This window comes from Homarus americanus, unplaced genomic scaffold, assembly GCF_018991925.1.
Source record: "Homarus americanus isolate GMGI-L3 unplaced genomic scaffold, GMGI_Hamer_2.0 scaffold56241, whole genome shotgun sequence".
Lineage (NCBI taxonomy): Eukaryota > Metazoa > Arthropoda > Malacostraca > Decapoda > Nephropidae > Homarus > Homarus americanus.
The window spans coordinates 5016617-5030034 of NW_024740202.1; the positions used below are offsets into that span (position 1 = coordinate 5016617).

At 41.2% G+C, this 13418-nt stretch overlaps 1 protein-coding gene across 1 annotated transcript in view; it reads right to left on the reverse strand.

Moving 5' to 3' along the window:
- Positions 1-3131, reverse strand: part of LOC121875260 (monocarboxylate transporter 12-like) — a 118086-nt gene extending 114955 nt beyond the window's left edge. Inside the window, exon 1 of the mRNA XM_042379720.1 lies at positions 3023-3131. Within this exon, the coding sequence (XP_042235654.1) occupies positions 3023-3131 (109 nt within the window). The remainder of the gene's footprint in view (positions 1-3022) is intronic.
- Between the last annotated feature and the right edge of the window lie 10287 nt (positions 3132-13418).

Consider the following 13418-nt stretch of genomic DNA (forward strand, 5'->3'; position numbering starts at 1 on the left):
TTGCGCGATATACCTCGCTGTCACTGCACCGGCAAAGTGTGTAAGAACAAGAACAAGGTGGTATTCAAGAGTGACTATAGTGGTCTATCTATAAGTCTAAGATAGGTACTGATATTGTTGCAGAAGTCTGGCAGTTGTTAATATAAATGATGGACAGATTGTAATCTGATCAGATTTGTGTTGAAACAATGTCATAAGTGAGTATTACCCGCCAAGCGCGAACCAATCGCAGTAACCTGTGAGTGTGAATGCCTTAGGCCTGAACGTGACGTCATGACCATGTGATATTCTGTGACTCTCAAGGAGCTTTGAAATCAGTTGTATGTGATATTAAAAGAAATGCGATAACTGCCAATGAGAACAACTCTCGTATCGAATTTGTGTGGATTCCGTCCCATGTTGGAATTAGGTATCATGACCGTGCTGATAGACTGGCCAATGAGGCTTGTAAGAAAGAAAATGTTGACCGTGACCTTGGCCTGTCCAATGCTGTACTTAAAAACATTCAAGTCAGAATCATGAATTCTGATCTAGAAGAAATGATAAATGCAGAGAGACCTGGCAGTTGTAGTATTAGTAAATATGACAAATTTTGTGACAAGAGGTACCGGTATGGCCAGCATAAGGACAGAACTAGACAAGGAACTAGGCTAGGATATAGACACATCTGGCAAGTAAGTAATGCTGTGACCATACCGGAACACTCAGCATGTAAACTTTGTTATAAACCTTTACAGCATACACTTGAACACTATATTATTGAATGTGACACTGTCAACGACTTCAGGTCACCTGGCATATAGTCTCGTGAACTTTGTAATTACTATATTGAATCAGGGGTGCTTGAGGACATTGTTGCTATTTATCCCAAATTTGCTAGCCCACACTGATTAGTCTTCAATTAGAATATGACGTCCATTGTATATGAACTACTGTCCTGCATGACAGTGAACAGTGACATCACCCACATGACTTTGACCTATATATACTGCAAATGAATATGAAGTATTTCTTTGTGTATGAACCTCTGTCCTGTGTGGCAGTGAGAAGTGATACCACTCTCAGTGTCAAGACCTGACTGAATTACTCAGAATATGCAAAATGTACTCCAAGCTTTGTCAATAAATCCATCTCATGAGTATACAGAGAATAAAGTATGGGGAGTTAAGAAGAGAAGTAAGTAAATAAATAAAGAAAATAATAAAAGGTAAATAAAAGAGGTTTTATTACTACAGTGTAGAGGTAAATCTATCCTCAGGTCTTGGCTATGGGGCAGTGAAATTGTTGTGAAAAGTCTGTAATATGAACTTTTATTCACCATCATGATTCATAGGAGGGATTTAGGACTGTCATAGAGGTCGTGGGATCGATGGGGTCCCATAGAGCTCATAGCCCAGGTGTCAAAGACTGAAGAAAGTGGACGACAAATTATGGTCAAGGGGTTATGAGATACTACTTTATTCTCCTTGTGACAAGTCAAATCAGTCCAAGGAAGGAAAAAGCTGATGAAACATTACGCAACAGATAATCCACACTCCTACCTTTGAACCGTTCTGAGCTCAATTCACTCTGTACTTCCCATGGATTCAGACCAAAAATGGCAGCAAATTTAGATGGTAAATTCCCTGAGTTGCTCACTGAGTCTTTGGATTTTGTTCAGTTTCTGTTCAAGACAGATGTAAAATAGTGTGGCTCTTTTGTCCTCGAAATAGCAGAATTACAGGCTGAGAACGAGGCAAGGGTAACTTTTGCCGTATTTGATGACATACCATTGTTTTGGGTTATTTATCAAATTGACATTCAGCAGTTAAAAATTGAACTATCAAGATTCTGATACAATTTGGAAGCTCCATTGTCTGTGAGGCAGTTTTCCCGTCAATGGTGTTTCTAAAAAAAAATATTACAGGAACCGAATCAAACTTAAAGTTTAAAAAAAATGTATGCTATGTTGTTTAATCACATAATTATACCCACAGTTAACAGATAATTTATTAAATGATAATGCACACACGTTACACATGAATTATGACTGATGTAACTTGTATTGAAAATTAATTATATGATGATGCGCATATGTCACATACGAAATAGGTACAGTATGACAAAGTTGTAGCTAAGAAAATTGTATGTCATGTTGCTTAACCATGTACCGTAATTATACCTCGAAGTATAGAACATAAATGATCATATAAACATGCCACATATTAAACGTGACAAGAGTTGTAGCTTGTTTCTGTCAGTATTTACTTTTAGACTTATCAATTATGTAATACATTTTCCTTACTTGTTTTTACAGTTAAATACGTATATCAATATGCCGTATTTACTCTAAGGATCTTCATACATACAGCATATTTAATGACTTAGGGTCGCTTTGGCAAATGCTTGGGAACCACTGGTCTAAGGTTTTGTATCTCTTTGGGGACCGAATTTTTAATGTCATTCATCCATTCCAGTTTCCGCCTTTCCCTGGTCCTCTTACCCTCAACTTTGTCCATTAATATTTCTATATATTGTTCCCTATCCCTAATTATATGACAAAATTATCTCATTTTTATTTTTCTGTACATTTCAAGTATTTCTCTTGAAGTTTTTGCTAATCTTAGTACTTCTTTATTTGTTTTCCTGTCAGTGTAGCTTATTCTTAGTGTTCGCCTGTAACGTCACATTACAAAGGCCTCCAACCTCTTTCTGGTGTCCGCTGAAAGTGCGACGCTTCTGACCCATACATCAGATCAGTGGATCAGGAAAATGAAGAGCCAAGATGTGTAGCTGCAATCTGTAGCCTCACAACATAAATCAACTCACGTGCAGCCATCATACTTCTTATCTTCACCAATCGCCTATCCCCCAAAAGTCCTCTGGTGATAGACGAGTGGCGACGGGGACAGGCAGAGATCACTGCCGGGAGTCTCTAGTCACAGCTCTGCACATGGGTGGCATAGATAAGATGGTCGTTTATGCACTGGGATCTAGGCAGCAGTGCAATCCGGTCCTGTCTGTGCGACTGAGCAGTCCTTACTAGGAGCCACTCTGCTCTCGTCACATATGGAGGGGTCTTGAAAAGCTGCCCTAAACATAGCCTGCCTAAAGAGCCAACCTGACTGGGCAACAGCACCCAGTAAGGACATCCTTATGCAGTCCAAAACATAATCACAATCACAGATCAAAGCAAAAACAAACTAAACAACCTCTTACGGTCCCTGCATGGTATGTCAGGCCTCTTCTGGATGCTGGCACAAATGAACGTCCTGAAAGAAGAACCGCCCTTGTGGCAAAAGAACTGTCTCGGTATAACATCGACAAAGCAGCCATTAGTAAGTCCCGGCTCCCAGACGTGGGTCGATTCACAGAACAGGGGTGTGGCTATACCTTCTTCTGGAAATGTAAGCCTGCTGCAGAGACAAACCGTATTTACAAAGTTGGCTTTGCCATTCACCAATCCATCATACATAGACTAACTGAAATGCGTTGGGATTAGCGAGCACCTCATGACGCTCCGAGTCCCACCGAATCACTCACGCTATGCCTTCTTTGTCAGCGCACACGCCCAAACACTGGATGCAGAGGATGGCATCAAGGGGGCTTTTTACGCCGACCTAGACAGAGTGCTAACATCTATCCCCAGAGAAGATAAGGTTGTGCTCTTAGGTGACTTCAATGCCAGAGATAGCAGAAATACTGACATGTGGCAGGGAACCATAGGGAGAAACAGAGTAGGCACGTGTAATCTCAATGGCCTACTCCTCCTCAGCAAGTGTGCTGAACACAACCTCAATATCACCAACACCTTGTTTAGGCAGGCCGACAAGTTCAAGGTTTCTTGGCAACAACCACGATCCAAACATTGGCATCTCATTGACTACATTATTGTCAGAGAGAGATCTCGCCGAGATGTCCTCATCACTCGAGCCATGCGTGGCTCAGACCACTGTGACACAGATCATCGGCTCGTCTGAGCCGACTCTCCCTTCACATCGCCCCAAAACGGCGAAGGCAACAAACTTCCAGAAGTGGTTTCAACACCAAGCAACTGGAGGATCCAGCTGTAGCACATGCCTTTAGATAGCAGCTCAACAATGGCTGATAAACAACCCAACAACAAACAACCAAAATCCAACTGCCAAATGGAGTCCCATCAAAGCTGTCATCACAAAAAACTGCAAAGAGATACTCGGCCTGATCAAAAGAAAATACCAGGATTGGTTTGATGAAAATGACCCGGAAATCGAAGCACTCGTCAATTGTAAACGTGCTGCGCTCAGTGACTGGCAGAACAACCCTAAGTCTCGGACTAAAGCTGATACCTTCCACAAAAAGAAAATGGTGGTCCAGCGTGAATTTCGCAAAGTAATGAACGAATGGTAGAAAAATAATGTGTGTGAAATGCAGAAATTTGCAGATCAACACAAGATGCATGAATTTTTAAATTCCACTAAAACAATATATGACCCAGCTACTCATGATGTGGGCCGCCTCCACTCATCTGATGGTAAATTCCTAATTAAAGACGAAGAAGGCATCCGCCAGCACAGATTCCTCAGCACCCAGAGCTAACCTGCCTCAGCTATCCTCCATCCCTTGATGAGGCTACTGCCATCAAGCCGATGAAAAATAACAAAGCCACAGGGCCACATGGAATCCCAGCCAATGTGTATAAAGCAGGAGGACCTCTTCCACTCTCTCATGGAAAATATATGGGAGAAAGAATACATCCCCCAAGATCTTAAAAATTAAGGGAGACCGGTCAGACTGTGGCAACTACCACAGGATCACACTGCTGTCCGTAGCTGGCAAGATTATCGTCCAAGTCCTCCTAAATAGACTCCTTCCTGAGGCAGAAAACTTCCTCCCAGAATCTCAATGTGGCTCTAGACCATCACGTGGCACCACTGATATGATCATTGATGCCCATCAGATCCAGGAAAAGTGCATAGAACAGCGTCATGACTTATACACGGCCTTCATTGACCTTACTAACGCCTTCGACTCGGTCAACAGGGAAGCCCTATGGCAGGCCCTCAGTCGCTTTGGTTGCCCACCAAAATTCATGACCATTGTAAGGCAACTCCATGATGGCATGAACGGCAGTGTCCTACACAATGGCACCTAGTCTGAGCTCTTCCCCATCCAAACGGGGGTAAAACAAGAATATGTACTGGCACCAACTCTCTTTTCCATTTCCTTGGCTGCCTTCCTGACTCGTGCAAGTGCCAATTTAGCTGGAGGGATGGATATCCAGTAATGGATGAAGGGACTTTTCAACATAAAACGACTCCAGGCAGGTCACTGCCTGGAGTATGCAGACGATCTCACACTCGTCGTCTACACTGAATGCAACCTACAGGAGATCCTGAACACCTACAAAGATGTATATGCACTCTTCGGCCTTGAGGTGAATGTACATAAATCTCAGATTTTCTTTCAGCATGCCCCTGGTTCAGTCACACCTCCACCACCCATCCAGCTTACCAGCACTACTCTCTTTAATGTTACCCATCAGATCAGATGTGCATCTCAAGCCTTTGGGAGAGTCCGTACCCGTGTCTTCAGCTGTAGGAAGCTGAAATTATCTACAAAGCTGCACGTGCATCGAACAATGGTCCTCCCCATCAAATTGTATGGCAGTGAAACATAGGTCAAATAAAGGAGGCACCTCGAGGCACTTGAAAACTTTCACCAAAGTAGTCTATGTTCCATCCTTTGAGTTCGCTGGGAAGACAAGAAAACAAATGCCAGTATTCTCGCTGACACCAACTGTAGGAGCATCGAGGCTACCATTATCAATGAAACGATTACATTGGACTGGCCATGTTACCCGCATGGACGACAGTAGACTGCCAAAGCAGCTACTTTACAGTCACCTGACGAATAGTAAATGTAACATTGGCGGACAATGAACAAAGTTTAAGAAAAACCAGAAAAAGTGCCTCACCTGGGAGACGATCACTCCACACCGTAACACTTGGAGGAGCGCCACACGAGAAGGTGTCAATATTTTCGAGTTAACCCGACTGCATACCGAGGCAGACAAGTGCCAGAGCTGGAAAGACGCTGCCGCCGCCCCTCCAGCACTACATGTAGACCTCCACACGTGCAACATCTGTGGATGGCCCTGTCAATCCTGTATCGGCCTCTCGAGTCACCTCAAAGCTCACCAACGAAAGTGACATCCCTAATAAGTTAATAACTCATATCATTATATCATAGCTGGATGATCGTCATACTCGATTGTGAGTGACAGTAAAGTAGTAGTAGTTGCAGTAATTAGCACTACGGACTTCAAGACGAGTATGTAGCGGGAAAGGTGAATGAGGGGGTTAGTGAAATCCAAGCTCTGTCTGAGATTGCTAACACACAGCCACATGCGGGTTTTGCTGCATTCACCCATGGAGTCAAGCATCGTTGGAATTACCTGATGCGTACTATCCCAGATATCGGACCCCTCCTCCACCCTCTGGAAGAAGCTATTAGTGTCAATTTCTTTCCCAAATTAGTGAAACACCCTCACTTAACCCCAGCAGAAGGATATCTTCTTGCACTTCCATCAAAACTGGGAGGGATGGGACTAACCAATCCAGAGGAGATTGCTGCCACCGAACATCAAAATTCACTTAAGCTCACGGCAGCCCTCACGGACCACATAATAGCCCAGAATGCAACAGGGGAGGTGGATACCAGTGAAGTAAACAAGATTCGTAGGTCCATTACAACAGAACGACAGCACTGCCAAAATGAGAAGCTGCAGCAACTGTTGCTGCAGGTACCAGAAAATTTGAAAAAAAATAGCTATAGCGCAGGAGGTGGGCGCCTCAAACTGGTTAACTACGTTACCGATAAGGGCAAATGGTTTCAGTCTCAATAAACAAGAATTTACAGATGCCATTGCTCTAAGGTACAGTTGGCCAGTAGAAGGGTTGCCCTCCCAATGCGTGTGTGGCTCTTCCTATGACGTCGATCACGCCATGGTGTGCAAGAAAGGGGGCTTCACATGCATGAGGCATGACGAAGTAAGGGACCTCACAGCAAATATGTTGAAGGAAATGTGCCGGGATGTCATGGTAGAACCGATCCTCCTTCCTTTGTATGGTGAGATCTTCCAACATAGGATTTCAAACACATCTAACGAAGCCCGTGTTGACGTCAGTGCTCGAGGATTCTGGATGCGGGGACAGCGAGCTTTCTTCGACATCAGGATTTTTTATCCCATGGCCGCATGTCACCGTAACCTAGCTCTCGATGCTGCACACAGGAGGAACGAGAACGACAAGATAAGGGCGTATGGGGAGAGAATTCAAAACGTTGATCAAGGCAGCTACACTCCTCTAGTGATCACAACCTCTGGTGGGATGGGACCAAGTGGAAGATGTTTCTACGCCAGACTCGCTGAGGTGATCTCCGAACAGAAGCAGCAGCCCAGAAGTTATGTTACAGCCTGGATGAGATGTCGACTGTCTTTCTCTCTCCTTCGGTCGGCTTTACTCTGCCTCAGGGGAACGAGAGCTTCTGCCCCAATGCCGACAACTGCTGCAGATGTTGACTATGAGGCTACAGTCACTGAATGCCGCATAGATTTGCAGCTCAACTAATTCAACACAGATAGGATAGCTACTTATGTATTAGGATATTTAATATTAAGGTAATAAAATGGCCGAAGGTGTGGCTATTGGGGGAGGCTGAAGGCCAAAAAAAAAAAGTTGTAGTAGTAGTAGTAGTAGGATAAGTGTGTGTGTGTGTGTGTGTGTGTGTGTGTGTGTGTGTGTGTGTGTCGTGGTGGTGTGGGGGATTGAGTTTCACGTTACACAGGTTCCAGCCATACCAGTTTCCTTCCATTTGTCTCGACCACCAAAGCTCTCTACTCTGAGACTGTACCGAATGTCTTTATTTCTACAGGCATGAACATCTTCACTCTTGATTAAGATATATAATTATTTTTACTAGTTGAACAGTATACATTTCTTCTTAAATATAGCAACTTTACTTCAAAATCTTTACTTCTACAATAGGATATCATTACCTATTGTACAGCATACAGTATATTTGCCTATGGGTAGAATATCTTTACTTCTTCAATAAGCTGTATTCGTCAGTTCAGTAATCGCAAATCCTGTTGAAAAATAAAATTTTCCCCTTGGGTGAGCGATATCTTACTGTTTTAAAGGCATTTAATCCTGAGGAAGCTCTAAAGCCCTATATCGCTCAAGTGGTACAGTATATCTTCGCTATTTTTCGTCAACCTCATGCAGAGACCAAAGCAAAATTAATTCGTATTCAGTAATGTCCACAATAAAATTGTAAACACACACACAGACACCCACCGGTCTGGCGCCACGCCTCCCTCCCCAACAACCCAAGATGTCACACGACAAAGTGTCACTTCTCGCCCAATCACTGCTGTGCAGATGAAATGTAACGTCACGTTAAAAAAAAAAAAAAAAGCCCGCCAAAAACCAGTGTGTGGGCCTCTTATAAGGCCCACCCGGCTGGCTCCCCGCACGGTGGATAGCCCACCTGCTTTTCAATTTCTCCCTGTACTTCCCACCTCCTAACTTTACCTTCCCTTAACAGGCATTATTATGCATTCACTCATCCCCTCTAGGACCTCACTCTACAAGACCTGACTGAATTACTCGGAATAGGCAAACTGTACTCCAGGATTTGTCAATAAATTTGTTAAACTAAAACTACACTCTACAGACTGTGGTGGACCACAATTCTCAACCACAGAATTCCAACGCACCGTTTCCGCCTTAAGGTGCCGGCACACTGGGCACTTTCCTCCAATCGCGTTTGGCAAACACGGTCCAGCCAGCAAAACAAAGAGACTTTTGCATCACACTGGGATGTTTTATTGGCGCATTTGCCCAACGCAACGAAAACAACAAACCGTCTAGACAAGGATCACCATGGATCCCGTCACTACAGTTGAGGCCTTGCAGGATTGTGCTATAGTTCTTCAATTGCTGAAGTAAGTGAGGCGTCAGCAAAAGCTAAAGAAAAGACAATGGGTGTGTCGCGAAGTTTCTTTAAAAGTGGCGGCGGCTAGCTGCTCAAAGAGGACCCTGAATAATGATTTAATAATACTAAAAAAGATTTGCAGTGACGGATAAATAGAAATATGTCGCCGTTTATGTGTTATATTTTAAATTATTATTGTTTCATGATTTATTTAAATTTTACTTGAAATTATATGAAGCTCATTTGAGCACTAATTCGGCCAGCAAAGTTCCCGACAAACCGTTGTCTATTTCTATCAACAGCTGAAATCCTGCTGCTTGCTGGGCGTTTAGGCTAACGATCAGCAAAACGGACAGCATGTTATAGAAATGCCCAGTGTGCCGCAACCTATATATGAGCACTTGACAAAACACTCCTGTTTATTTGGGAGAAATAAAAAAAAATATTACTCCCACCCCTACAGCTATCCTAGGAAAGAAAATTCAAACCATGACAACCAGTGTGCTAGACGTGCGGAAGGCGAATGTCCTTTGCTCTGGCCTCTAACGAAACTAGGTCGGCTCCTGGCAAGGAATAGTGTAATGCCAATTAAGCCTCTTTTAGTTACTCGATTTGGCATGTGTGTGTATATATCTTAAAGTGGTGCTCTTGAATTAATAATTTAAAGGCATTTCTTAACATTTGGTGTGGTCGGTTATGGTTGCCAGTCGCCCCTCCCACCCAGCCATAACTCAACGCGTACTGTTCATAACTTCGTCAGTTACATACAGTATGGTGAAAAGTAATATATTACGCTTCTGTAATCACCCTTCGTCACCATATATCATCTTTGCTCATTATAAATGCATCTTCAGTCTGACACCACTCAGCCTGAAATCAATGTTGCTATAAAACTGCTACTGATACAGTGTATTACAGTCAGTCACTCTGGTAATTCTACTACTCTACTCAGCTTTATCGTAGTGGCTGGTACGCTAGGAAACAGGATGTTTGACCTACTACCACTTACTACAGTATATAAAATGTGAATTCGGTTTCCAAAACTACACGTTACACAAAGTTGTTGAGACTTGTCCCTCTTTATTGTATAACACCTTAAATGGATTATAGCGTGGTTACAGGACAGGAAACAGCGAGTGAGCATTAACAGCACTAAGTCCCATTGGAGCAAAGTCACTAGTGGAGTTCCCCGGGCTCAGTAATTGGAGCATTATTATTTATTATATACATAAACGACATAGATATCGGCATAGACAGCAACATAAGTAAATTTGCTGATGACACTAAAATAGGACGTGTTATTAAATCTGACGAGGACTCCGCAAAACTACAGGAAGATGAGATTCAACGTGGACAAATGTAAAGTGCTCAGTATAGGAGATGTAAACAGGGAAACCAGATACCAGATGAACAACGATGCCATAGAGAAATCCGACTGCGAGAGAGATTTAGGAGTAATGATAAGTAGGAACCTTAAGCCAAGTAAACAATGTGTTTTTGCTCGTAACAAGGCTAATAAAGTACTTGGGTTCATACAAAGGAGTGTTAGTTACAAGACTAGCGAGGTCATCCTAAAACTGTATCTTGCTCTTGTGAGACCACACCTGGATTAAGCAGTTCAGTTCTGGTCACCGTATTACAGAATGGATATAGAATCCTTGGAAAGAATTCAGAGGAGAATGACAAGACTAATCCCGGGCATTAGGAACCTTGAGTATAGAGACAGGTTAAAGCATCTTAATTTGCACTCCTTTAATTTGCACTCCTCGAGAGACGTAGAGCGAGGGGCCTGATAGAGGTGTATAAATGGAAGTCAGGGCTAAACAAAGGGGACATTACAAAGGTACTCAAACTATCCAACCAGGAGCGAACTCGTAACAATGGTTTTAAATTAGACAAATTTAGATTTAGGCGCGAAATAGGTAAACACTGGTTTGGAAACAGAGTAGTGGATGAATGGAACAAGTTACCAAATATCATCATTAACTCGAATACGCTGAATAGCTTCAAACATAGGTTGGATGCTTTTATGAGCAATAGGGGTTGGGTGTAAATGGGACTGCCCAGTATGGGCCAATAGGCCCGCTGCAGTTTCCTCCATTATTATGTTCTTATGTTCATGTTAAAGTAACCGAGTTTTGACTCAATACTGTCAACATTATTATTATTATTATTATTATTATTAATATTATTATTATTATTATTATTATTATTAAAGTAGTAATTGGAGTAATTTGGGTAAAATTCACCAAGACACTTTTTATGTAAAACTGAAGACTTCAGGTGAGATGAAAGTTTCGATGAATAAAAATGTATAATAGTAATAACAGTCACACTAATATCAACAATATCTATGATTATAACTAATCACTATTCACTTTATAGGCGAAATGCATAGACACACAGAGTATGGCTCTACTAGTATAGGCTTGTTAAATTAATGAACATCATACTATTTAGTTTCATTATAATATTACCCCAAAAATTCAGTACGCTAAAGTTACTTCAACTTAATAATCAGTAAAAATTATATGAAAAAAAAATGCATGACTAGATTTTGTTAGGTAAGGTTTTATGTTAAAATCCAACTGAATACTAATTACGAAATGATTGGCTCTAAACTTGTTAAGGCTTTAGAAGTTAAATTCCAAGCAAATAAGTTCTCATAAGTAAAATCTAGTCAAATGCTGACGTAATCAAAAATGGATTTACGGAATTTACGTGGTCACGGGTTTTATCACTGCAATCTAACCAAGTTACCAAAGAGTTACGAGTGAATTAACGACAGGTTAAGTTTTATAGCACAATCATGACTGATTACTTCATGGCAAGATTTTGTCAGACGTTTTATAAATTCTTCACGGTGCACTGAGGTGGCTTTACATGTAAGCGTGTTTCAGCTACTGTACAGAATATGCAACAACACGATGCTGGGGAACCTGTCTGACGCATCCGCTTGTGTTCGCACAATGACGGCGTCACTAAATACCCCAAAGAAGATTGTTTTTTAGGTTCTGGTATAAATAATTTCACCAGCTTGAGATCTTTTGATATTTGTGTCTATATTATGGGTTGGTGGACGTCCCTTGATGGTGGTGTAAGACGACATCTACACCAAGTATACTGTAAGTTGCCAGGTTTATGTATTTGTTAGCAATTGACATTCCAGGTTTTTAGTTGTAAAGGAACGTCAATGTGGCATTTAAAAACTCATGCACTGTTAAACAAATGTTAATCAAGAACTCCCTCAACAATACAAGTGGGTGCATTTATAAAATTCCTTGCAAGGAATGTAATATGTTTTACTTAGGCCAGACAGGTACAGATCTTGTAACTAGACTTAAACAACATAAATATAGTGTTAGGACAGGCAAGGAATCCAATGCTCTGTTTGTTCATTTGAGGGATAATAAGCATTGCATTGACTGGGATAATGCCTCTGTTAACGCTCAGAGGAGCATTATTGGTTTGTTGCTGGAGAAATAAACCCTCAACGTTGACGCGTACCATATAATTCGGTCAAAACCTGTTAAAGAACAATTCTCATATAACAAATGCTGTTATCTCAGGACACATAGTATGAATAATACAATCAATATACAGTACCTAGCCTGTTAACATCTTAAATATAACTCACATGTTATAACTGTTGATACAGGAGACAATTTGTATAATATGATCAAATTACAGTACATAAATATACTTATTAAAGTTATTTAGAGTTTCTTAGCAGATTCTAATACTTCACGATCACTCACGTTTTAGGGTCTAGTGGTCTGAACCAACGTGTTGTCTGTCCTGTAGAAATCAGTAGACTACCCTCGAGGGCAATCTCAGCCCGGAGGCGAGGGCCATGTGTTTTCGTATTGAAACACCTCAGCAGATTGGTCAGCAAATTCGTTGTCAACACTATATCTCTTATCTCATCCCTTCTCTCTCTCTCGCCAAGTTTATCTTATTATGGTTATCCCTCTCTTTCTCTCTCTTCTAGCTTATCTTACTGTGGCGGTAACAATAAGTATCGCATTCAACCCTTGCCAACTTTTTGTTGACTTGCAGGAAATAGCAACTATTTTTTTAATAAAAAAATAAGTTTTCTATAACTCATAAATTATCCTTTGTTTGTCTCTAAACTTAAGATTTTTGGGGGTTTTAGATTTTGTCGTAAAATTGCTTTAGGTTAGTGTTTTTATCTAAGAGCCTGATACCATAATAGGCCACGTAGTAACTCCATTTTGCTATTGTAGTGTAATTATCATCACTTTGTTTTGTCGTTTAAATTCTTATATAATCTAGATTCTCTTATCGCAACGCCTCACAAGACAAACTCATCAAACTTAATCTGCTTAATTAGTATGTGTCAAACTGAATACTAGTTGGGTATAATATATATATATATATATATATATATATATATATATATATATATATATATATATATATATATATATATATATATA